At 29.8% G+C, this 27037-nt stretch overlaps 1 protein-coding gene across 1 annotated transcript; it reads left to right on the top strand.

Annotated features, from left to right (window-relative positions):
* The first annotated feature begins 328 nt into the window (after positions 1-328).
* On the top strand, positions 329-26703 carry LOC142331267 (calcineurin subunit B type 2). Its single transcript, XM_075377040.1, has 6 exons — positions 329-433; positions 4662-4701; positions 6946-7122; positions 12601-12722; positions 18655-18777; positions 25055-26703. Exons 1-6 carry the CDS (start codon positions 431-433, stop codon positions 25100-25102), a joined length of 513 nt encoding a protein of 170 aa, XP_075233155.1. The 5' UTR covers positions 329-430; the 3' UTR covers positions 25103-26703.
* Positions 26704-27037: the final 334 nt, after the last annotated feature.

Here is a 27037-nt window from a genome sequence, read left to right as displayed (position 1 = left end):
ATGAAATAATTAAATTTTAAATAACAAGTATTTTTTTTTATGAAAGAAACTACAATGTTGAACAAACTATCATTAAAGAAATAATACTGAAATTGGCAAAAATTTGTATTTTTTAAACTTTTACCTTTAACGGTATGAATACTGATGACATTTATTATGTTGTTTAATATTTTAATGCTGAGAATAACAAACATTTTTCATTTTCAAAATAACATTTAATTATTTGTAGTTAATAATTAAATAATAAATTAATTATAAGAAAAAGTATAGAGTTTTATTTCAGCATTAATCTATTATTTATAATAATTCACCAAAAGCTGATTGATATCAGAAACAAACAAAGAAGAAGAAATTACGATTTGGAAATCAAAAGTCTGTCAGTCAGCTGAGAATATTTTGATAATAGTTCGGTTTGCAGAAATCTGTCACTATGGTCAGTATGCTTTTCAATTAAATTCATACATTTTAAGTAACTTTTATAATAATTACATTTAAATTTCAAACAGATGTTTATATTTCAATACTAACTCCATTCCTTGCTCAGGCAGTTTGCCAAAAATTCATTTTCAAATCGATTGCTATATTGGGCTTGTGGAAACGAATAAGGAATTCGATGGTTTGATTTCTATTATTTATTTTTATATGTATTTGCCGAAAACACGAAAGTTATAGTTTTTTTTATAACGAATTTACTGTTCAATGTATTGAAATATGTTTTGTTTATATAAACAGATGTAAAGTCCTGACCCTGATTGAACTTACATTGTACTTTTACATCTAAAGATATATGGACGTTCCCTGGAAGGATCTGGCTATTTTTCACCTATCACTCAATTGATATTACATTCTTCGTTAGAATACATTGTCTGTGGTTGTAGTAGCAAATAAAATAAGGTGTTAATGCTTTGTAAGTACGAGCAATGTTTAAAACTACAAGGATGTGATGAGCGTGCCTGGAAATCGAAAAAGTACGAGCGTTTTTACATAGTTGTATTATTTTAATAATGACTATATTTCCTACTATATTTAAAATAAAAAAATCTTGCTCATATTCAGTTATCCAGAGTGGTGTTAGGTTATGTTCAAATTTTTACTTAATGAGCAGAATGTTCATTACTTTGAAGTTTAATATTTTTAACCAAACATTTCTTTTTAAGGTCAAATTGTTTTTACTTTTTAGATTTTTATCTGTTATAGCACTTTTACGCATGTTTGCATGTAGGCTACGTTATATGCTCTTTTATACTGTGTATGTTGTAACAGCATGATTAAACTTTATAGAACTGTATAATAATTATTATACATTAAAAGACTCGATTTCAAAATAGTGGAATTTTTTTCAAAGGACCTTTTAGGTTAGTACTAATTAGCAGCACCTTCTTCAGTAGAATTAACACTAATGGTTTTGTTAACCATGTATGCAGTGGGTAAACACTACATAGATTGAATATGTTATTTAATCAGTTGATTTTCTAATAAACAGATTAGAATTTCTAATCAACAGATATTTTTATAATCTATTGGTTTTCTAATCTGTTGATTTTAATGAGAGCAACTACTATTAATTTTAGTAACAAAAACTTGTTTCTTATCTCAGAAAAGTTTTTTCAGAAAATTAATTAAGTAATAATTTTAATTGTATTTATGAATATTAGAATTGGTCATGCTAGAATTAAAATTAGGTATGCAATTTTTGTTAGGAAAACTAATCTTCTCAAACACGGATTCCTACTCATTCTCTAGCACGTGAATGTTTACATTTGATCATAACTTTACGATCTACATAGTTGCCCCATAGCACAGTTTTTCAATTTTATTGTATAAAAAATATTTTTAGTAAATTATAGGAAATCTTTCAGTAGACATGTATTAAACAATTTTGGATGGACATTCCTGGAAAAAAAAGATTTTTAGATATGTATGAAATTTATAATTATTTGTTTACAACTTTGAAACCTGTAATAATTTAAAAAAATTGATGCCAAGTAATTTATCAGTTCAGTTTGGATGAATTCAGACCATTTGCCCTCCTGGTTTTGAGACTTGATTTGGGTTCCCCACATAAAATTAGAGGGGTTGTCTTTCAGGAAATTTTTATTGAAACATTGGGGGGGGGGCCTTCCAGATGGGGGTCAAAGTTTAAAAATGGCATATTAATGCCAAAAATATGTATAAGAATAGTACAAGCCTATATTTGTTTTTAAAGGAGGTAGAGTTTGGTTGACTCGTGCAACTTAAGGGAATGAGAGAGATACAAATATGCCTGTCTTTATTGGTAGATTACTTCATTGCCCATCCACTTATTCAACATATAAATTGATTTGTTCTAGTATAATATAAACTTCTTCAGTGACAAACTTAACCAAATTTTGTAAACATCTTTTTTAAAACTTCGAATAGTTGATTTAACTTTAGCAACCATCCTCATTGACCAGTGCTACTGTTTTCACAATTGTTGGGTAAATAGCAACAATGTAACAAATATCATATGAAAATAATATTGAAACATTGAAGAAAATCAAAATTACTTCAAAGAAAAATTTTATACTTCACAAATAATAATGAAACTTATATATGTATAACTGTGATTTGCGAACAACACTTTGGCAATGATAGTATTTAATTTATTTATATATTGTTTTGCTGATAACTGGGCTAATGTACTGTTTCTACATAAATAGTGTTGAACAAAGGAAACTTCATTGTTTAGTATGTTATAATATTTTGACAGAAATTAAAAAAAAAACTATCCATAACTTGAGAATGTAACATGGTTGGGACCCTTTTTAACATAATTTTCGTACATATTAGGTACCAGGAAGAAGTTAATATTTAAAGAAATTATCAAATTGTACTTGAATGCTTGGTATTGTTCCTCTTCACATTCAGATGAGAACATTTGTTTACCTTTATGCTAGATAAATGTATATTGCTTTGTCAGATTTATCTTTGTAATAATTTTCCTCCTTTTCATGATCTGTAAAATGTATATAAGTTATGTTCAGTTTACACCTGCACATTTGGGTCAGTTTGGTTCTGCCGATCTGCAAGGTTCTGGTGTAATTCAGGTATTAAATTATAACATTGTTATTATATTATCTCGCACAATACAGTCATACTTTTAAATGAATGTAATTTTTAATTTTACTAGCAGCCATATAGATATTATAAATGTAGCTTCATGTAAAATGCATTTAGCAACACCCATTAACAGATGTTCAACAACATTTTTCAATAGAAATTGTTTCTGAATTATGTGGCATTTATATGGTGGTTCTATTGTCATAAGAGAAAAAAATAAAAATATTGTTTGTCAAAATGGAGCAAAAATCTATACAGTTTGTACTTATAGGTTTCCAAAACAGGCTCAGATAACTCTATTTGATATTTTACAAAGTTGATAGTAAAAGAATTTTTTTTATGAACCTCATTTTATTTGTTGAATGTATAACAGTTTGTACTATGATAAATTATTCAAATATTGTAAAATTGTGAAATGCTTAGAAAACTGTGCGTGGGAGAACAAATCAAATAATAAAACTTGATTATATTGTGTTTATTTAAATTGATGTGTTTAAGGTTTTGATTGCATATGTCTCTGGAATCTCAAACGAGAAGTCTTGGTTATATGCTGAAACATTTTTGCTTAGCATCTGTCAGTTCCTGTTTTGTAATAATTTTCTTCCCTTTGAAATATTTTTTTAGTGGACTGAACAAATTATGGTTGTATATCTAGGCTGTGTAGAGAGTTAAGTACCTCTCAAAAACATGAATTTTTGTGGCATTACTAATGTTAAACAGCAGTGTTAGGGTAAACATTATCCTGAAAGAAACATAACAGAAAACTGTTATTCATGGAATGAGTATGACTCAATCTTTGAAATCATATTGAATATTAACCGTTCTCTGTTTTTGAAAAAGTTGAGGTACATTATTTTCTTTGAATTCCAAATAAAAGGTACCATTAGTTTTAGGTGGAAATGGGGATTTTGCTTTGTGTGGTAGAGATGAGTTAGATTTGTACTAGATACTTAATTATTTTCATTGGGGGAAATGCTGCACCTACATTTCATACAGTATATTATATAAACTAAAAACTTGTTCAGGCTTTTGCTGCAGGAATTGTGTGACAGCAACCGTTCAGGTGGCTCCATAAGGCAGTGACAATTTCTTAATTGTTGTTTCTACACTCCCAATATTTACCTTTGGTTTCATATGTTTCACAATTAATAAATTACTGATTTTATTAGACAATTGCTTGAATTTGTGTTTTTCTTGAGTATCAGATGTTCTTGATCAGTGCCTATCTGATTGGTTAATTTTCAGTTGTGTGAGTTTTTACCCTAAGTGACTTGCTGTTTTCATTCAGTCATATGACTGAGACTTATTCAGACTGATTTTCTAATCGTATAACTTTGAGATGAAATGATCTCTATTTGTTTTGTGCAACAGTGCTGTGTATGTCCTACTCAGATATTTTGATTCTAGCTGATACGTAATATAGAAGGAAGAGCAAAATTATTGATTATTAGTTTAGACAAGCAAGATTTTGTGTAACGAGTCTCTATTCTGTAGGAAATTTATTTTTATTATTTTATTAAAATAGACTACTATTTTATTTGTTATATATTACAATAATTGCTACATTTTATTTTTTGCAGGGGAATGAAAGTTCTCTACCGATGGAGCTTTGCTCTAATTGTAAGTAAACTTTTGTTGTAGTTTATTTATTTATTTTTTTATGATATGAAAACAAATTAATTGATGTAACAAAAATTTACTAGCTATTTGGGTAAAATATTGCAACATTTAATATTTAAGAATGATAATAATGTGTACCAAAGGATGTTGGAATTATATATATACATTAATAAAAAATTAATGATTTTATATTATATGTATAGCCAGTCAGTTCAAAAAGCTTGAGGGACTAAAAAAATAGGCTTTTTCTAATTGTAGCATGTTTGTCAAAAAGAGTAATTAAAAGGGATTTTACTCCATATAAACATGTGGAAGTTTATTTAAAGTTCATCAAAATGTCATTCTGTAGTTCTGTCTCTGGAGTACTGTGGTAAAAATTAATTCTTCATGAGCTCCAGTAGCCTGTGTTCATTTAATTGGCTTGGTATAGAGTATGCTTGCTATGTTTTGGTAAACAGAATCTTTTAATGTTATTTTCATACCCAGTATGGTAAGGTCCTCTTAGCAGATTTACAATTTATGCTTCTCACCAGAATTTTGTTGAGACTCTTAAAATTGGTGTTTGTGATAAAACATCAACAGACTTTTTGTTCTGATACTGTAAATAGGTATGCAATATTAGTGAGTAGTAGTTTAGGGAGAGATTTGTATGCAGTCCTCATTTCACCATGTACTTTTCGTGAAATAAGCATTCCATAGACTAATGTTTGGTGTTTGGCATGTGTTATGTAAACATTTGAACTTAAAACCTGACAGATTACTATTGCAAACCACCACCGGGTTGGTCTAGTGGTGAATGCATCTTCCCAAATCAGCTGATTTGGAAGTCGAGTGTTCCAGCGTTCAAGTCCTAGTAAAATCAGTTATTTTTACACGGATTTGAATACTAGATTGTGGATACCGATGTTCTTTGGTGGTTGGGTTTCAATTAACCACAATCTTAGGATTGGTCGAAGTGAGATTGTACAAGACTACACTTTATTTACATTCATATATATAATCCTCTGAAGTTTCTGAAAGGTAATTGTTGGAGGCTAATCAGGAAAAAGAAAGAAGATTATTATTGTACAATAAGCTGCTGATAGGGTAGCATTCTGAATTCTCCATAAAAATGTTAATTGGATAGAAGAAAATAAGTCATTTTTGTAAAATGTAATTTTTAGTGTTTGCTGACAGTTAATGTCAGTGGTGAACATTCACAGCAGCATGATCTGAGACCATAAAAATGCGAATCTCTGGAGCATGTTTATGATCGCCTAAAGGTGAAATTAACAGTAATTTATATTTGTTAGCAGAGTTAAAGTACATGGCTTGTAATCTTTTATTGAGGATATTCCTAAACATTACCATGCTCTCCTGGGTATGCTGAAAAGTTCTACAAACGTAAATGGTCAGGAAGAATTGTTTCATTTTAAATTAGACCATCACCTTGCCATACAGAACACTGGAATTTCCTTTATAAAGGATTATCATTTACCAGTTGATTAGATTGGTTGAGATGGCCCAATTCATGGCCACCTTGATTCCCTGGATTTAATGTAATTAGATTTTTTATGGAAAATGGTTGTTGAGAGTATGGATATTTTGAGAAATGTAATGTAAGAGGCAGCGCCTTCCATGATTGTAGCGCAGACTACTAAGTAAGATTTTTTAAATTGGAATTTCATTCACGGTTAATTAGAAAATCAAGTTGCTCATTTCACTCAGGGACTGCGTTGAATAGATGGCCATTGGCTGAGTGGGACCTTAAAGTATTCCTTTAAATAAATTTTGTGATCTCCGATAAGTAGTTAGTTTTTTGTTGCTACATTTGTTAAAGAACTCACTTTTTTTAAGGGCACTGTTATACAAAAAGGTTTATACTGATTTTTGCTTTGTAATATTTTCTTGAGCAAATCTTGTAATTTTATGAATCGAGTCATGCAGTTAATCAAGAGTGAAATGCTTGGAGTTATGATTTTCATTTTAGATTTTGTTTTGTTTCTTATGATTATGTGCTGCGACATTTATTCTAAATATTCAGCCTTTGTAGAAAAACCTGCTTGAGTCATGCAGTTAATCTATTATGATTGTTCACCTGTTTGATTATTATGCACAAACATTCTTTACTTTCAGTTTGACTATGATCCCCAGTCGTTATTGTAATATATATATATATATATATTTGGAGACTATTTTTTATCAGTATGATTGAATATCATATATTATTTAATAATAATTTAAAGTACATTTTTTATTTTGCAGTTGATGCTGATGAAATTCGTAGGTTGGGTAAACGTTTCAGAAAGTTAGATTTAGACAACTCAGGAGCTTTAAGTATTGATGAGTTTATGTCATTACCAGAACTACAACAGAACCCTTTGGTACAAAGAGTTATTGATATTTTTGATGAAGATGGGAATGGAGAAGTAGATTTTAAAGGTAAATTGATCATACGTTTATTTTTAAATATTTGTAATTAAAATAAATACCTGGAAGTGTATGATTATAATGTGTTGCTTCATTTATTACTTCAAAGTCATTTCTAGTTTTGTCTGCATTTATTATAATGCCTTAAGTAGGTCTTGGATATTTTCATATTTTTCCTTTTTTTATTAGTTCCCTTATTACACACATTTTCCATGTAGAAATACAAAATCAGTTGGGGAAGGTGTTTTCATTATTCTTTCTGCACTCCAAGTTGTAATTTCCTATAAATGCTGTTTGGTGAAAGCATCAAATCTTATTCAGTAACTCAGTGATGTTTGTGGGCAACAGAAGGAAATCCTGTAACCTGTCAGGGTGATAACTGATAATGCGTTTAGGTCTGGTATTATCAGGAATATAGATTATCACATCTTATAGTAGATTAATAATAATGGTGATGCAATCAAATCAATTTGTGTAGTACATGACATGATAGAGCCCTTTCTGGTAGGTGCATGCTTCTTCAGGGATCATGCAAGGTTACATAACTTTCTTCATTTGAAATGAAATGAGTAACTTTGTTTATATCATAATTTTCACAAATATATATCTACAGTTTTGTTTAAATATTCCAGAATTCTGTCAAATTTAGACCGTAGTTTAAAATTTGGACGTGTCATTAATTTCTTTGTACTGTACTTATTATTTTCATCAGATAATTTTTTCTTTGTATACAATGTTATGTGTACTCCTCAGTAATTTTCTCTCCACTCTTGTAACACTAGTCTTCCATCCAAATCTCTGATGTTATATTTTGGCTTCATTTCCCCAATATTTTATCTTATAAATCTGCTTTTCTTAATTATTTTCTTCATTGCTGCATCACTTCTTCCACTAATTGCACTCTGCTGCTTTGGCACTCTAATAATTTAATTTTGTGTATGAAATTAATTAATTAATTGTAAGAAAAATATTCATTTCTTATATAAATCATCTCAGTTAACTTGATGATTTTATTTTTAAATTTATCCATTAATTTTATATGACTACATATGTTGTAACTTTTGGGCCTGTCTCATCTTTTTGTTCTTAGTTTATTCTTTAGTTTATTGAACTTCAACTGTATTACCATTATTAAATTGTGTTTAGAATCAGTTTTATTGTCTATTATTTAGTTGGATGTTTTATTATCTGCAGTTTGGTTTCTGCCTAAAAATCATTTAGATCCTGTGGCTGCTAGTAGCTAAAATTAGTGGTGGTGCTGCTCCAGAAAATTTTTAGCCTTTGTTTTAAATAAAAATTATATTAAAAGGCCATGGTTAAAGTTTTCTTTAAAGTAAAAGAACCTAAAAAAATGAATCAAATAGAATAGCTGGAAGCAGGAGAACAATCTAATTCATTCACTTTATCACATTAAAGATAATGGTACATGGTTTTTAAGCACAACATATGTGGAGTAAAAAAAACTACCTTCCACCAGCATGCCAGGGTTGGCAATGCAAGGGTGACAGTGTTCTCTCTCCCTTGCAGCCTGCATATAACAGCCAAACACCACACCATTGAAACAAAGATTTTTATATCTTTTTCATAAACTGGGGGATGGCTACTGACATCCCCCAGCTTAAGGATTATTTATTGTGCAAGTACAAAGAAAGAATCTGATGTGGACACCACATGACTTCCTTATATGCCTATTAAATTACATATACACATTTTTTGCTGCACTTCATTTAAAACTATTTCATTTGAAAGTGAGATACGATCCTCTAGTTCTTTAATAAAGTGGACAGTTACACAATTGCTCAAATATTATTTTTTATTAACATCAAATATTTATGTAATTATTAATTCAACAGTCTTACGTGAAATATTAGGATAGAGTAAAAGTTTCTTTATTACTTGTATTATTAGATTAGTGTTATTCATGTCTTCATGAGTTGCTGGTTAACAAAAGTTTCAGATTTCTGGTGTGTCTTATAAATAAAAGTTAATAATTAAAAGTTAAACTATTTTGTTTAGTGAACTCCTATATACTGGTTAAAAATGTTTAATTTTGACCTTACGGTGTAAAATATTCAGTTTTTAGTGTTGTATTATTTGGTGAATAATGAAAAATGAAAAAGAAACAATGAAACAGGACAAAGAAAGATAACATGAAGAAATATATCTAAAAAAACAACAAGAAGATGAATTTGAAGAGGAAGAAAATGTTAAGAACAAGGGAAGATTAAAAAAATTAAAGAGAGAGATAAATATAAAGAGGAAGAAAGTGTTAAAACCAAAGAAAGAATAAAAAGGAAGAAAATGTTGCAAATAAAAACAAAATAAACAGGAGGAAAAACTTGCAAAGAAAGAAAGAATAAAACATTAAGAGAAGATGATAAATATAAAGAGGAAGAAAACGTTAAACCAAGGAAAGAATAAAAATATTAAGAGAGGATAATGAATATGAAGAGAGAGAAAATTTGAAAACCAGAGAACTTGTACACAAATTAAGATGAGAATTATATGTAATTAAAGAGCAATTAAATGATTGGCAACAAATAAACGAAATGATGATCAACTCCGACTTACGGAGTATATTGTCCGACAATATCAGAGGAGTAGTGAACTAAAAGATAAGAATTTTTTGCAGTTTATTAAAGATTAGGCATGTGTGCCTCAGTGTTTATGTTGTTCTTGTGAGGGTCTGTTTTTCAGTCGCTAGTTAATTTTAATGTAGATAAAATTAAACCAGAAATTCCAGAATAGTTCAATAAAATTAAACTAGAAAATCCAAAAAAAAAGTCTAAATTATAATTTTTAATTAATATTAAATAATCAGACGTTTCACCAAATCTATTATTATACACATATGTAATAACGCTTATTAAATTACATATACATATTTTTATTTAGTCCGTAAAATTTTATTTTACAAATAACTTCTGATTTTTTTTTTGTTGTTATTATTGAATCATATTATTTACAGGGATCCCTTAATTTACGTGGTTAATTCCCTGAAAATTGTCACGCAGATTAAAACCGTATGAATCAAAACTATTTTCTCAAAAAAGGTATACAGTACAATACTGTACTACTGTACAGTATAGTATCTGTACATGTATGTATTTAGTAGGCTAAATTTGTAGTTCTTTTTGCAGGTAGAAGACACAGAATTTTTAGACAATTTGGCTAAACCTGCTTTAATTAATAGAATATAAATCAAATCCAGTACAGTAAATATGATTACATTCAGTACAGTATTGAAGAAAAAATATATATATATAAGAATAATAAAATATAAAGAAAAATCATAATACAGTACAGTATTATTAAAAAAAAAATAGTTACCTTAAAATAAATGTATATAGGCGTTAATACAGTAAGAACTATTAAAAGAAAACTTGTGATTTAGTTCAGCTTTGGTTTCTTAAAATAACTGAACAGTTTACTCAGCTTTACTGATAGTTGCAACTGATCTAGCACAATCTTGTAACAGTTCGTATCACTTACAGTCCATTTACAATTTTTGTACTTCATTCTCAACCAGAATCATTTTCAGTTACATAATCACAAAATTTTTTGTTGTATTCTAATGCCTCCTGCAATCCTTTCACTGTTAATTGTGGCTGAGAAAGGGGAGGATGAGGTTGAAAGTTCACAGCTGTTGATTTTTGATGACCTGGATTTAAATGTGTCACTGCTATTTGAATTGTTATCTAGCTGCTCATTTGGTGACTTGGCTAGTGTTAACAAGTCTTTGTTTTCTAAAAGTTGTTATATCCTTCCACAAGTTCATTTATATCTTCAGCATTGATTTCAAGCCCTACACTACTGGTGAGTTGCATAACTTCATTATGCAACCGTGTTAAAAACACAGAAAATATGAAATAGAAAGGGTAATACGTAAATAATTTGCAATAAAATTCTATAATATCTCTCACAGTAAATTACAAATATTGTACATACTGCATGCAGCCTTTGTGTCATGCCTGAAACACAAACTGACAGAATCATATACTGCACATTAATATAACGAAAGACAGAATAACTCTACACGACATATTCTCTAAGTATCTGATGACTGTGATCGTTAAAATGTTTATAAATCAAACGCTTCAGTATTACCAAGCTAACACGCTTCAGTATTTTATTATTGAAAAGGAAAACCTGTTTCATTGTTTATTGTATTACATGTGTATGTAAGTCCATGTGTATTGCTTACCGAAAAACCTTTTTAAGAATTCTTTCAGGAATATTATTTTATACCTTATATATAGTAATTCTGACCACGTTAATTTGAAACCAGACCTGCGTTAAGTCAAGGGACAGTGTTATAAAATCAACTGTGCAAATTCAAAATCATGTAAATCAAATCTCATTAAATCAAGGGATTACTGTATTATAATTTTTTTTTACAATCGTGGGTTAATGTATTGATTAACAAATCAATATATTTAAATTGAAAAAAAGGGAGGTGAAGTCTGATTCGAACTGATGCGCCTTCTCTTGTAAGACCCCAATATTTCATTAATTAAAAAAACTTATTTGGCTATAACTCTGGAACAAATGAAAATAAGTACCACTTATGATACATTGTTGAAAAGCTGTCAATGAGGGATTATTATTGCAGTTAAGAAAAAGTCCAAGTTTTTGGACACTTTATAACAGTCCTAAATTCAATATTTCACCATCCTATGGCTAATCGTTTTTGAGTTAGGCAAGATTCGTATGTACAGATGTCATGCCAAAACTAGTCAAAATGAAATCAGGGATGATCAAAATGGATATTTCTGTTGAAATCTGAAAACCTAAATTTTTTATGATCACAATACTTCCTTTACTTTGTACGAAGAAGTAAAAAGGATTCCTTATATTAAATGTTATCGATAATATTAAGTGGAAATAGTGGGTGCTGCAGTTCCACAATGCCTGTATGCAAGCCGTCACTGTTTGGATTTCTAATTACTAGTTTCAATAGATTATATTTTGAACTCTCTCCCATTTTTTAATGCATTTCATAATCCCAGACCATTCTTTCTTCCCTGCTCCATCGTTACTCCTGCTATACCATTACACACATGTAATTTTGTTTTTTTTTAAATTTTTGTTAACTTTTCCACCGTTACTAAACTTATTTACCTCATTATATTTTCTGTTACTTTATTTTTTTTTCAAAGAGGTTGGTTATAAAACTTCAATGTTGGTATCAGTTTAAATTTGAATTACTATCCTGAATCAAAATTAATTCTTGATTAAACAAAAAATTATTTCACTGTAAATTTGTTTTTGGACCATTTTTATTTCTTTTTCCTTAAAGGTAAAGAAAAACATAAAATAAGAAGTAGCTTATAGCTATTTCTTTTTTGGTTTTTCTTGCTTATTTTGATTTTTTATTTTTTTCAAATTTAACTAGTATTAAAATTCTTCCTATATGGTTTTAATAATTCTTGTTGAATTGGTTTGAGCAGTTTTTAACTGAATTATATTAAAATAATTTTTTTTTTTCAGAGTTTATACAGGGTGTATCGCAGTTTAGTGTGAAAGGTGATAAGGAATCAAAATTAAGGTTTGCATTTAGAATTTATGATATGGATAATGATGGATACATATCAAATGGAGAATTGTTTCAGGTAAAATTAGTTTTTTTTTGGGGGGGGGATTATTTGTTAACAGAAACAACTTTTTCTTGCAAGAAACATTTTAAAATCATTTGTATGCATTTATAACTAAAATATAATTATGTACTTATTAGAAGTTAAATTGTAAAAAATAAGTTAAATTTTGTAAAGGTATACGTATTATCTTTACATTTTGTGTTAGACGTTAATTTAAGTATTAAAAACTGGTCTGGAGTTTCACTTTATTTCTTATAAATTTATCTGCATTAAGTCCTCAGATTTATATGACTAAAATCGCTAGTCTGCAAGTAAACTGTTAACATAAAATGAATCTATATGTCTTGTGACTTTTTAAGATTTCGTTATGTTTGTAATTTATCTTTACATCTACATTATATCTTTATATAGTTGCCATCCATATTATTAACGTACTGCAACATGTCTCTTGCAGACCCTTATGACCAATCTTTGAGAATGTGTTTGATCATGGAGGATGGAAAAACTTAATTTATGTACGCTGATGGTTGAAAAAGCACTGATAATAATTCCACAGTGCATGAGTGGCGTGGATTGCTGACAATAAACATGTTGCATCTTTTAAGTCTTGTCACAACCTGTCGGCCAAGCTCTCCCACCATCTTGTCATTTTCAACTCAAACTCTGCCCCCTGCCCTCATCTTCAGACAAATCAACTGTTTAGCTATAAGAATGTATAACGTAAACCAAAAAAGTGAATATATTATTTTAATGTATTTAAAAAAAATCAGATTTTTGCAATTTTTCAACTTTTTACAAGTTTTGAAATTTGTGAAAAATCCTGAGTTATGGAATTCAGTGCTAAAATGTACATAGGAATCAATTTTCAAAAGTTAAAAAAGATTCCTCACTACAAATTTTACAGGCTTGTGCTATTGATTAAATAACCGAGTTTCAGAACAGTCATCAGTTTACTTCTCATATATAGGTGGTATATTCAAAATTGACCTTTAAAAATGATATTATATGCAGTAAGTATCGTTTATAGTGACATTGGATATAATAACATATCAGATATAGTGACCAAAAACTTGTCTCTTGATTGGTTTGGTGTGCTGTTAATACATAAATATAGTATGTATATATTGTTTATAATTACATTGGTTGTAGTGTTACATCAGTTATTATGACTTATTTTTCTACTGCAATGCAACATTTTATCATTTATAATGATGTATAGAAGTGACTCGTCAGTAATACAGTATATCACATACTACGTTTCTATAGTACATTGTAGCTACAGAAATATTTTAACGGGTTAAAATGAGTCACCTTTTCCTTTTTAACTGCATATGTAATATAGTTCTTGTTTTTTTTTTTTTCTTCCTTTACCAGAGTATTGTAAACTGAAGCAGCCATATTCAGTTGTTATTAATCTTTTGCTGTGAGCGCATCATATCGTGTAGGTACAGTATTTTATTTTACATATCCTGTGTATTCATTTAATAGTGATTTAATTATTACTTTGTGAAATTCACATTCACAGTAGAGGAAAAGGTGCACATTATCTGGTGGTTAGAGAATGGTGAAACTAATAATAACATCGCCCAAGAATTAGGTATAGGTCATTTGACAGTATCAGTGATATGGAAGAACCGTGAAAAAATTACGGCCTAGTTAACATAATGTAGACCAACCGTTGTTAAAATGGTTTAAATATCAGAGAGCTAGTGATATCCCAATTAATGGCCTTATATTGGAAATCAAGGTGAATGATTTTTCTGAAAAATTTGATAAACCATGTGAAATAACTTCAGCTTGGATACAACGGTTCTGTCAGCATCACGATATTGTCAGTGGTGTGTCAGAAAAATGGCTAGAAAACATTTGGCCAAATTAAAAGAGGGCTGTTTAGACAAAAAAAATCTTTAATACTGATGAATCCGGTCTTTTTTTTAAACTGTCAGAAAGAACCCTTCAGTTTAATGGTGAAATGTGGGGGAAAATTATCAAAAGAAAGACGAACATTACTAATTGCTACAAATATGACTGGAACTGACAAAAAATATTTTTGGTTAAAGGGAAAAGTGCTAATCCCCGATGTTTTGAAAATTTTGATATTGCTTCCTGTTATGTACGAAAGTAACAACAAAGTTTGGATGGCAAGTGATATCTTTACATCTTGATTAGGAAAATAGGACCATGAATTAAAGATTGAAAATGAGAATAAATACTGTAGCTCATTGACAACTGTCCGGCTCATCCACACATTGAAAATGTTTGTGTACTGTTCTTACCACCGAAAACAACAGCAGTCTTTCAGCCCTTAGATCAATGTATCATCAAGTTGGTAAAAATCCACTGCAAAAAAACAATTTTACAAGTGATATAGGATTTAGATCAAAAAAGGAAACAAATAAGTATTCTGTATGCTATAATTTTAGAAAGATAGTGGAATGAATTTTCTCCGCTGATTAAAAAATTGTTTTGGCATGCAGGATTTTTACCACAGGCTGGCGAAGTTACTGATGTCACATGTGAAGAAGAATCTTTAGCAGAATGGAGCAATAATCTGCATAACCAATCGTTATCAAATGTATTGTTTGAAGATTATCAAGAGGTGACAAAGATTTAGAAACACAATGAAACTGTAATAGATGATGTAGTGGCTTCAGTACTAGCAGAAATAGACGAGGTTGTAGGTAATGACGACGAAGGTAATGATAGTGACAACGATGAAGACATCAACCTGCCAAATCTTCCAGAAGTTTTAGTGACAATTAAAACTTCTAGTGGCAACTTCAGCTAAAACTTGGGGAAACCGTTTGCCGGTTTCTCAGTTTTACAGAAATTGCTAATGAAGAAACAAATAGTGTTTCTTTTGATTTAGAAAAGAACCTTCAAAAACTGTATTACAACACAAAATGTTTGAAATAAAGCAAAATAACTGACTTTTTACAGAAAAAGTAATTTTTACAATTTTTCTCTATCTTCTTTTACCCTACTGTATTTGTATTTATTATTGCATATTTTTGTTTTATTACGGAAATAAATAATTATTTTACTGTATTACAATATCCATGTATATGGCATATTAAAGTAGTACCGCTGAGCTACCTAAAATCGTTGGTCCCTTGGAGGCACTATAAACAATATTTACTGCATATATAAAATAATATTTTACTTGATCACAGTAAAAGTTAAACTTACCTTATTGATTTACAATAACTGGTTTTTGCGGTAATCCACATCTGCAATTGATATTAAATTCTATATTTATTACATTGAAACTTATTCTTTTAATGATTTGTCATTTTTTTACAGAGATTATATTTACTATTGTTAAATTTTAAATTATAAACATTCATGTAATTGTGCTATTCAGTACTTGAATAGAAGTAAATATTACCAATCATTAAAAAGAATAAATTTTAATGTAATAAATATAGAATTTAATTCAACTGAAGTGTGGGTTATTGCAAAAACCGGTTATTGGAAATTAATAAGGTAAGTTTAACTTCATTACTGTATTTTGGTAGTTTATATCTCATATTATATTTTAATTTTATTAGCATAGTGGTCAAAATGTTACTGAATTATTTGAATATTCAAAGAAAATATGTATTTATATATATACTTGTATATAAATAAAGATTCCACTGTATTCATAGGTTATCTACACACATCTCAAAATATTTGTCATCCGTATTTATACTTGACATCCTGTAGACTTATTGCTGTCATTTTTCTGTTTGTTATTGGCTGCTTTTTTGTCTTATTAATTTTTTTTTTATCTGTAAAAGAATGACTGTGTGGGCACACGTGCACATGCACTATTTGGTCTGTTCCTTGGTGTCTATATTTGTGAATTTGATTTGCGTTTTGTTTTCAGTAATCATCTTTTTTTGTAGCATACTAGGAGTGTGAGGAATATCTTAGTTCGTGTATATCAGTTAGTAGTTTTGGTACTTGCCTTGCACAGATTTTGTGAAAACCTAGCTTGTCTATAATGAAAGAGTTGTTATTTGAATTGAAAGTTCATTCGAAAAGTTAAGAAATGCATGTCTTTTTCTCATAGTTTGCTTAACTTTTTGAACATGTTCACCTGTAATGATTACCGTTGATTGTCATCCTTCCTCCATTCTAGCATAACATCATATTCATTACATTGTTATGATATAAATAGGCAGTCACTTAATAGTTTTCAAGTCTAAATAAATAAATAAACTGGATACATTCATTTATTGATTGATCTCTACAGTGCTAGTCTGTCTGCTTCCAAATGAGTTCATGCTGCATATAGTCTGTGAAAGTGATGACAGGTTTCATATTTCCACTATTACTAATTTACTGTTATTAAAAGGACATCCTTACACTCTCTGCCACTCCCTCTGTTCCGAGCCCTTATCGGCTTTACCGGAGGTCATCTTTAAAACCTTGGCTTTTGACATATTCCAGTCCGCCTTAGCCAGGATGTCACAAATGTGAATGCCACGAGTGACATTCCCATCAATTACTACTGTTTAATAAACAAAACACATCTCACCGTGTCTTAAGTAAAACTGAAAGGACCTAACTAAACAAAGGAATTGAACTGCCTACTTGTAGAACGTAAAGCGAGTTCAACACACTAACACGAAACATAAAAATATTACACAGAACTTTAACAACACAATAACATTGAAACAAAACAACAAAAACATAATTTATAAAACAAAATATCAACAAAAACAGAATACAAGAGAAATCCAAGCAGAGCCTAGATTCCCTCAGCAGTCCTTTCCTTTGCTAAGTACACTTTAAAACTCTCCACTATTGCCCATTCGGCCTGGCTTCTCCAGTTTACCTGGAGATGCAATGCAACCCGATAAGATAAAGCTGACAGATGGTCTCCATACTCATTAACTTGTACTTTGAGCACTTATGAAGAACATGGTAGGTGTCATCCAATTGGCCACAATGAGAACACATCCCAGAATCTACCAGGCCGAATTTTTGCGTCTGTCCCTAAAAGCATCATGGGTGGAAAGAAATTGCGTCACATATTTATTAGGGTGCACCACAAACCAACAACATTTGGAAAGAGATCATACGTATAACACCTACCATCTGTCTCATCCCATCTGGCCTGCCTACTGAATGGACTTCAAATCAGCAGTAATGAGATTGTAAAAACCAGTAACTATTGTGTACATGCCATAAAGGTATAGTAACCGATTAATTTTTAACAACCAGTTGATAGTTGATTTTGGTGTTGTTCCCATATAAGATTTAAATAAAAATTCAAGTCATTTGAATGTAACTACTTCTGTTATTTTAGACTATAATTTGGACCCTTGTTCATCAGCTTTGCAGATTTTGCCTGTAAACAGATAAAAAATATTTTAATACAACCATATTTTGTATAACCTTTCTTTACAGATAACATACTGTACAATATTGTGGAAAGTGCGTTGCTAATTTATTCTGTGATTATGTCAGTGCATGTAGATGCACTGTATCTACATGTGCATTTAATTACTACATGTGTAGATACAAGAGTGTTTAATTACTCTGAGAATGCAGATGCTTTCTCAGAGTAATTAAATATTTTTTGTGTTCATAATCAATAACACTAGGTAATACATGAATTTCATGTTCAGTTTGTATGGTGCCATCGGTTATTAGAGACATCAACCACTCTCCATAATCCAAGCAAAGAGAAAATCTCCCATGCATAAACGTGAATGTTATTATATTACTGGCAGTTAAGCTCTTACTGTCACATTAACTTACTTAGCATCGCTTAATCACAGTGATATTAGGGGAGATTGATTATTAAATATGGCTTCCATTGATATGCAAATTATTAATACGTAGATTATATTATTATACATAGATTATTAATTAATACCGTTTTATTTTTGAAGACAATTATTTGAGATACACTGGGCATTCTTTGAGTAATTTTGATCTTTTTCATTTGAAGGTTTTAAAAATGATGGTCGGTAACAATCTTAAAGATACTCAGCTTCAGCAGATCGTTGATAAGACAATTTTGTTTGCTGATAAAGATGAAGATGGAAAAATTAATTTTGAAGAATTTTGCTCGGTAAGATTTTTTTATTTAAATTTTATTTGTTAATTACCAGTATTACTGCAATACCTTTTCAGAAATTTTTAAGTTCTACTAACAAAATTAGCAGTTAGCTTACTGATATTGCATGAACATGTATATATATATATATATATATATATATATATATATGTTGTTGGATGTTGGGTAAATTTGATTAGAAGATATTTTGAATAATTTATTCTATATTTTGCTGCTCTTTTATTGCAGTTGTTATTTATTAATTTTCACCTTCTAGCACTGTAGCAGTGAAAGCTGTTTTTAAAATAATATTCTTCAAGTCAGGATTACGAATGTTCTTTCATGTTAAATGTTCATTTTTATGTGAACACTATATGCAAATCTATTTCAATTGATTCACTGGAAACTGTTTGCTGTTTTGTCTTACTCCGTTCTAATGTTCATGAAATATATTCGTAATTGTGCATTAGTTTTTTTATAGGTGAAAGATTATATGTGTTTAACATGCTTGTTACCTAGCTGATTTTAGTATACATATCTTGTGCTGAGATTTTATTTACATTTTGTGGTTACATTTTTTGAGTAAGTTTATACAAAAGAAAATCTTGATCAGGTAATGAACGCCTTGTATGGTTGACCTGCTGAATACAAAATTATTTGCTCAAGTTCACTGTACAGTAATCGCATCTGCTATATGTACGAGGTCTGTTCAAGAAATATGTAGACTGTTTGAATTGCTCGGGTCTAGTTGGTTCCAGTCAAATCTGCTTGGCGTCGCCATGTTCGTACAGATCAGCTGATGATTACAACACAGTTTTTTGATTGCAAATATTATTATTGGTTGCTTAGCTATGTGGTTGTTTGTGAAGTGTGTTTTTTTTCGTTTTGTGGATTTTAGAATGAGTGATTTGAACAAGCAATTAGTTGCTATGAACTTTTGTGTTAAACTTGGAAAATCTGCGAGTTAAACTTTTGATATGCTCAAGACGGCTTATGGCGACATTGCTATGAAGTGTGCAACATGTTTTAAGTGGCATGGATGTTTTAAATATGGTTGTCAGTCTATTGAAGACGATGAGCGTCCTGGATGTCCTTCCATGTTAACTGACGACTCACACGTAGACAAAATCAACACCCTGGTTCGGGCAAATCTACGTCTAACCATCAGAGAGCTTGCTGAAGAGTGTGAGATATCAGTTGGATCATGTTACAAGATTTTGGCCGAAAAAATTATGATGCACCGCATTGCTGCAAAATCTGTTTTATGCCTGATGATGGACGACCAAAAAGCCCATCGCGTCCAGACTAGTGAAGAATTGTTTGAGTGTTCGGAAGAAGATGAAGAGTATTTGTCCAGGATCATAACAGGTGATGAATCATGGGTGTATGGTTATCACATTGTGCGGTTCAGTTGTTGGTAGACCAAAAAAAGGTTGCCAAGTTCGTTCCAATGTGAAGGTGATGTTGACAGTTTTTTTTTAATGCTCAGGGCATAGTCCACCACAGGTACCTCCTCCCCCAAGGCTCCACAGTGAACCAGACTTACTACATTGAAGTTCTCAAATGTCTGCGGGATACTATCTGGCAGAAAATGCCAGAAATGTGTAGAGTGGTGACTGGTTCTTTCATCACGACAACAGTCCAGCCCATTCAGCCCTCAGAACTTGTGAGTTTTTGGCCAAACACTCTATCACTGTTCTTCTCCACCCATCCTACTCACCTGACCTCACTCTTTGTGACTTGTTCCCTAAATTCAAAAGACCTTTGAAAGGAAGAAAATTTCAGCGATTCCTGAGATTGAGGCAAATGCAACGAAGGAACTGGAGAAAATCACAAACGAAGCGTTCCAGGACTTTTTCTAAAAGTGGAAACACAGTTAGGATAAGTGTGTGCGTTGGGGAGGAGAGTACTTTGAAGGGGACCCAGACAAGTAACTTCTAAATAAAGTGTGTTTTGTTTTTTGATGTTAGTCTATGTATTTTTTGAACAGACCTTGTACGAACATCTTCTGTCACGGAAGTTTTTTTTATAGATGTAAGTTTGATATTTTTTCCTTTTTCAAAAAGCAAACTTATAAGTTTTAAAAGTTCATTGTATTATGCTGGTTGCATTACATGTACGAAAAATTTCTAAATGTTAAAATTTTTTATATTGTAATGGTTAAATTATGTTAATTATGTTAACACTGATAGATCAAAAAAGATTTTTTAATGTTTCTCTAAGTGTGATACCGTTTCTTGAATTGCTTTTTTGTATAAAATTGTATACCTTTTTTGCAGTATACAATTTTTCTATTACCCTTAGTTTTAAATAAATTACACTTAACCTTTTCAGATCATTTAGCCTTGCTACTGGTTATGTACGGCGTCAGTTTTAAAATGCTGTTACAAAATCATTTTATATGGCATCTAAGTTTGTTATTTTGTTTTATATTCAAAAAGGAATCAGCTTTATTACACAATTTGAACGATGTTTATACGATGTAAAATGTTTTATTTAGACTAGAAAGAATATGACCATTTTTTCTCAGAAATGTGCTTGTGTGTGTGACTTGTGTATTATAATTGCTATGATGATTATGAATTTATGTATTATTTACAAAAATAGTTTATCTTAGTAGCAACATATTGATGTATTGAAACACATAATAAATTATGATATACGGCACACAAAAAAAAAAGGAATTTGTGGTCATAAATACGTCACTTTTACTTGAGGGGTGTAAATATCTTTTCTGACAAATGATATCGGTAAACATATAACACATAACGATTCGTAATGAATAACAATATACAGTAAAAATTGTTTTTTGTCAATCTGAATAACTTTTTCAGTGGCGGGGATTTTTATAAAACATACTTTTCTGAATCTACATTCACTTATACTAACATATGTTACTAATCTGTGATTTATGACACGGGTTTTTCATCATATTTTGCCCAATTTTCAACCGATTTGCTTGAAAGTATTATTTTTTAATCAGCAAGCTATGTTTCATAAACACAAAGCAAAAAAAAAGTTTTCGCTAATAAAAAACGTGGTAGAAATGCGCAAAAAAATTCTGCAATTAAATAATCATAATTTTTGTAATGTTTCAATTTTTTTTTTGTTACTGGCAATCGTAACTTTTTTTTGTCAAAATCTGTTAAATCTCTTTAATATATTGTAATTTTTTGAAATTTTTTTCACAAGAGGGTAGACTATGAAGGAAAGCAATCCGATACCAACATATTTTTGTGGAGCGCTAATCAAGCGTGGATCATAGTGATGGGAAAAGGTTAAAAAATAATTAAGGGAAAATATAGTTAAATTGGGAAATTATAGTTAGAATGATTTCGCTGATGCTTTTTTTTTATAAATAACCTCAGGTACATCCTGAATTAACGTCCAACAGTAATCGGCTAGCATGTTAGTATTCCATTTCCCTTTATAGCAGCTTTCCAGCACCGAAATGTCTTTGTAGAAATATTCACCATGTTCATCACTTACATCTCCGAAGTTGTCTGGGAAAAATCCAGATGTGAGTGGAGGAAATGTAGTTTCAAAGACATATTACATCCCATAGCTCTGTATGAAGTACGAAGTTGATTAACAATATCATGATAATTGTCGGATTTTATTTGCCGAGCAAACTTTTGCAAACGTCTTTAAATGAAGCCCAAGCTGCACTTTCTACATTATTTAACATAAGAGTTAAATACATCATATTAGACTAACTCTCTTATTTGAGGACCAACAAATATTCCTTCTTTAATTTTTCCTTCACTTACATTCGGAAATTTCTGCCTGATGTACAAAAATCCTTTAATTAAAATTTAAAAATTTTTCAAAAATGGTGGGTGATAGAAAGATTTTTAGTTCATGTTTGTTTTTGGCATCAAAAAACAGATTAAAATTATTTATTGCATGTTCGGAAACAAAAATTATGTTTATCAGTGTTAACAGTAAAAACATATATTTGCTGCATCATTGATCATTTTTTACTTTGTTACTTCCCTTTACCACGTCAAAAGAGATGAGTAATGTTTTCTAGTTAATTGGACAATAATGCAGTATAATATAATGATAATACTAATAAAACTCTTTAAAAATATCAGAAAATATTTCTATTAAAAAACCCTCTTATCTTAGAAAAATAGTTTATTGAAATGTTTCTGATAGAGAAAAATGTTTCTTCTTCTGATGGTAAAGAATGTTTTTTTTTTTTTTTAAGTTACATAATTGTATTACTACTTCTAGACATAGTCCCTACCAAAAAATCAAGCTCATGATACCAATTTGTCTATTCAATCTTCAAAGAATGGCACTATTAAAGTACCCATCCATCAGTTCATCATTGTTTTTAAAGTGTTGGCTAGCCAGCCAGTTTTTCAATTTTGTTAATGGATAAAAATCAGATGGTGCCAAATCGTGGCTGTAGAGTGATACTAAAGAAGCTCCCATTTAAACTTACTTAGTACAACTTTAGTGCTAGTGCTGGTGTGAGGCCTTGCAAAAAATGATCCTCTTTGTTAAATACTCATAAGATTGTTCTGTATTACTCCCCTAAGCTTTGTCAGTATTTCACGATGAACATCTGTAATTATTGTTGCAACCAGGGTAATAAATTAAGCCAGCAAAATTCCTTTACAGTCTCAAAACACAGTAGTGATTTTTTTTTGCTTGATTGGTGTGTGTGTGTGTGTTTGTCAATAATTTTTCATTTTCACTTTTTAAATTTAAATTTCACTTTGCAGTTAGATAACTTTTATTTCAGCTATAAATAATATACATGCTTGAAAGAAAATTCTTTACATTGGGTGTCAAAAAAATTTATACAAACTTTGAACTGTCATACAAAATTTATTTTTCTACCTACAAGATTACATTTCTAAAAAAAGTAAGGCTACAATCCAATTTGAAAAATAAGTGTACTATGTGGTCAAAATGAAATTCCAAATGGTGGTTAAAGTAAATATTCGAAATGATGGCCTTCAGCATCAATACATTTCTGAGTATGAATCATGACCGATTCTGTAGCTGCCACCAAAGTGTCCAATGATATTTCTGCGCATACCACTTGAATTTCATTCCAAAGTATGTCTAGAATACGTGGTTACAGTGGTACAATTCATCTTTTATTGTGCCTCATAAGAAAAAACCGAGCAAACAATGCTACTCATACTTCCTGGTTCACGTGTAACCATATCCTGAACCATTGACAAAATTTTACCCTGTGATCTTCATAGTTGTCACTTGGCTGTTGCACCTGCTTTGGAATGTATACATGCAACTTGCCTTTCTCCAGAATGTACTGCACACTACTAGGCATTTACATCACTCTCGCGTGACCCTTGCCTTAAAGATTTTTGTGGTGAATCCTGAAACAGTTCCAGCACTGCACCTTAGGATTCATCACTTGTAGCCATGCAAGGTCGCTCTGATCAGCCTTTCTGCACATCATACACTGTTCTCTGGATCTTGAATTTGCCATTTAGATGTGTAATTGTTAACCTTGAAGGTGGATCAGTCCCATATTCGCATCTCCACTGTGTGTGAACCGCAGAAACATTCTCAAAAGTTCCAGTACCATTTAATAACATTTAGAAGATAGGGAAACATGTTTCAAAATGTCCATCTATACAAATCTTTTCCTTTATTGATGTACTTTTCTGGGTACATCGTTTGAGTGAGGTGGTTGAGTTAGTAATGTATTATTACTTACAGGGAAAGTTGAATAAATCCTATGAATTTATTATTCTTATACCCGATGTGAAATCAATAGCCAAGTCCTTACAGGGAAGCTCACCAGTAACAGTATAGTAAAGAAATTCTTTGTTCTTTTGCTTATGTCAATCTAGCAGTGTCCAGGACATTCGCACTTGCTTTATATTTTTTTCTTTTGACAATATTTGAAGAACCCATCCCGTAAAAATTTTTTTATACCATTGTGTTCAATGAGATTTTCTGCTGGAGGTTTGAAACTCTTAGAAGGTTAATTTTAACTGTCTTATTAATTTGGTAAGAGATACCTCAACAGCCATCCATGATCCCAAACCCATCTTCCTTGTTGATATCCGAGTCCTGTTTTAATAACTGAAAACAACCCCACTTACAAGTTACACTTATTAATCACTGGTAAATGTACTGACTGCAGAGAAAACATTGTTAAAAGTAATATTTCACATAATTTCTGTATTGAACTTTCATTACATTTAGTCGAAGTAACAGTCTAGTTTGATTGTTCTTCTTTACATTTTTATTTGTGTGTTCTAAAAACCATTCTAATTAATTTTTTTGTTATTTATTTCAGGTTGTGGGCAATACAGATATTCATAAAAAAATGGTTGTGGATGTGTGAAATAATAACTTTACTATTAACATTACTTTAGGTAATTTATTATTATTATTGTTTATATAAATTACGTCATATCCGTATGTCTTCACTCTCTTGAACTAAAACTATTTCTCTTTTTACTTATTATATACTTGTGTGTGTGTGTATATTATATATATATATATATATACACATATGAATACATATATTAAAATAAGATGCTAATTATAGGTTATAATAATTATTAACAAGTAAACATAAATAATTCAATTAATGTTTTTTATTACTCTTTTTCCCTTAGTTAAAATTATAAATTATAATTAATTGGTGTGTTTTTTATCTGTATGTTATAAAAAATTCTTTTTTTAAATAATCTAAAGCTAGCTAGGGCGCTTAACATATAATATTGTTTTAAAATTAAAGTTTATACTTGTGTATAAACTTATATATATATATATATATATATATATATATATATATATGTATGTATGTTTGTAATTTTTTCTATCACATTCATTAATATATATATTTATATTTATATATATATATATAAGATGCTGAAATTATTATTCATTAAAAATTTGTCAGTTCAAATTGGGTAAAAAAATTTATCACAAAAACTATATGTTATTTTCATTTTGTGAGTATTTTAAATGTGTTACTTGTTTTATGTGTAAATGGCGCACTTATGTTGAATTTAATGTAAAAGCATGATTGTGTTTTAATTGATACAATAAAAGTTTATTTATTTATTTAATTTAAAACTTGTTATTTTACTTTATTATTTATTTATTTATACATGGTAAATGATTTATTTTTAATTGTGTATAAAAATTACAGATAACAGTAGATGTAATAATAATGGTTAATTTATTGATGTTCTATTATTTTTTGTTGTATGTTTTAATTAATTCTACTCTAGGTATGATTTATTTGTTACAAAGCTTTACTTACTGTCAAGTGTATGATAAATAGTGAATGATTAATGTTATGTTACCTACATATTTTAAATGTTGTACTGTTTTCTTAATTAGTTTTACTAGAGTTTACAAAAAGCTTTATAATATTAGCACTTATTTACAACTGCTACCTAAAAGTTCCTGAAATGGGTTTTTTGTTTGATTATGCATATTCACGTTTATTTCTCTTTCAATCTCGACTGGAAATTGTTCTTGCAGCAACTTCCTTGTCAATTTATTCGTAAATATAAATGTTTGTAGATATGCCCTACTTTCTATTGATCTACTTAATTTTCATGTTACGTACAATGAAGTCATAGTAATATAAAACAGGAATTTACAAAAATCTGAAACTAAGTCAGTCAGGTGAATCATTGTATACCACCACATTGTTAATTGAGTACATTGGTTCATTGTTATATTATGGAGAGATTTGCAGTTTCACATGTTTTGAAATGTATAATAAAATAAGTGACTAATTCCTTTTTTTTTTCATGATTGTCTTGGATTACCGGCATGCTGTGGTACTTTAGAATTTTTGTGTAACATTTTAGTTATATTTTAATTTGTATTGTTTTAAATGTGTTATCTGAATATTTATCATTATCTCCTTAAAAACTGTTACATCTGATTATTGAAGTACTCAAATAAAGTTGTATTTTAGTATGTTTGTAATGTTTTTCTATCACATTCATTAATAGTTCATTAAGTTGATTTATAATGAAAAATGTAAATTAGAAGTTAAATTCTTTGTAATTGAAGACAAAACACTAGTGCTACTTATTGCAAAAATTAAAAAATGTCAAAATTCAGCCTTTCTATTATAAACTTAATCGTATTAACCTTAATTGGATCATAACAGTTTAACATTTTATAAAAAATAAAAATTGAGTTTATTCATAGATCTACAAATCTTACCTGTATTAAAGTAATGTTTAAAAATTCTTAGCTTCTGGTAGGAAAATATTGATATCTTTGCTGATGAGTAATTAATTTATAT

This window comes from Lycorma delicatula, chromosome 10 (assembly GCF_047948215.1).
Source record: "Lycorma delicatula isolate Av1 chromosome 10, ASM4794821v1, whole genome shotgun sequence".
NCBI lineage: Eukaryota > Metazoa > Arthropoda > Insecta > Hemiptera > Fulgoridae > Lycorma > Lycorma delicatula.
The sequence above is the reverse complement of the archived record's forward strand: the minus strand, read 5'-3'. Positions and strand labels throughout refer to the sequence as shown.

Coding starts and splice junctions, on each gene's coding strand:
- LOC142331267 (XM_075377040.1), top strand. Junction 7,123..12,600: donor TGGAGAAGTAGATTTTAAAG/GTAAATTGATCA, acceptor TTTTTTTTTCAG/AGTTTATACAGGGTGTATCG. Junction 18,778..25,054: donor ATTTTGAAGAATTTTGCTCG/GTAAGATTTTTT, acceptor TATTTATTTCAG/GTTGTGGGCAATACAGATAT.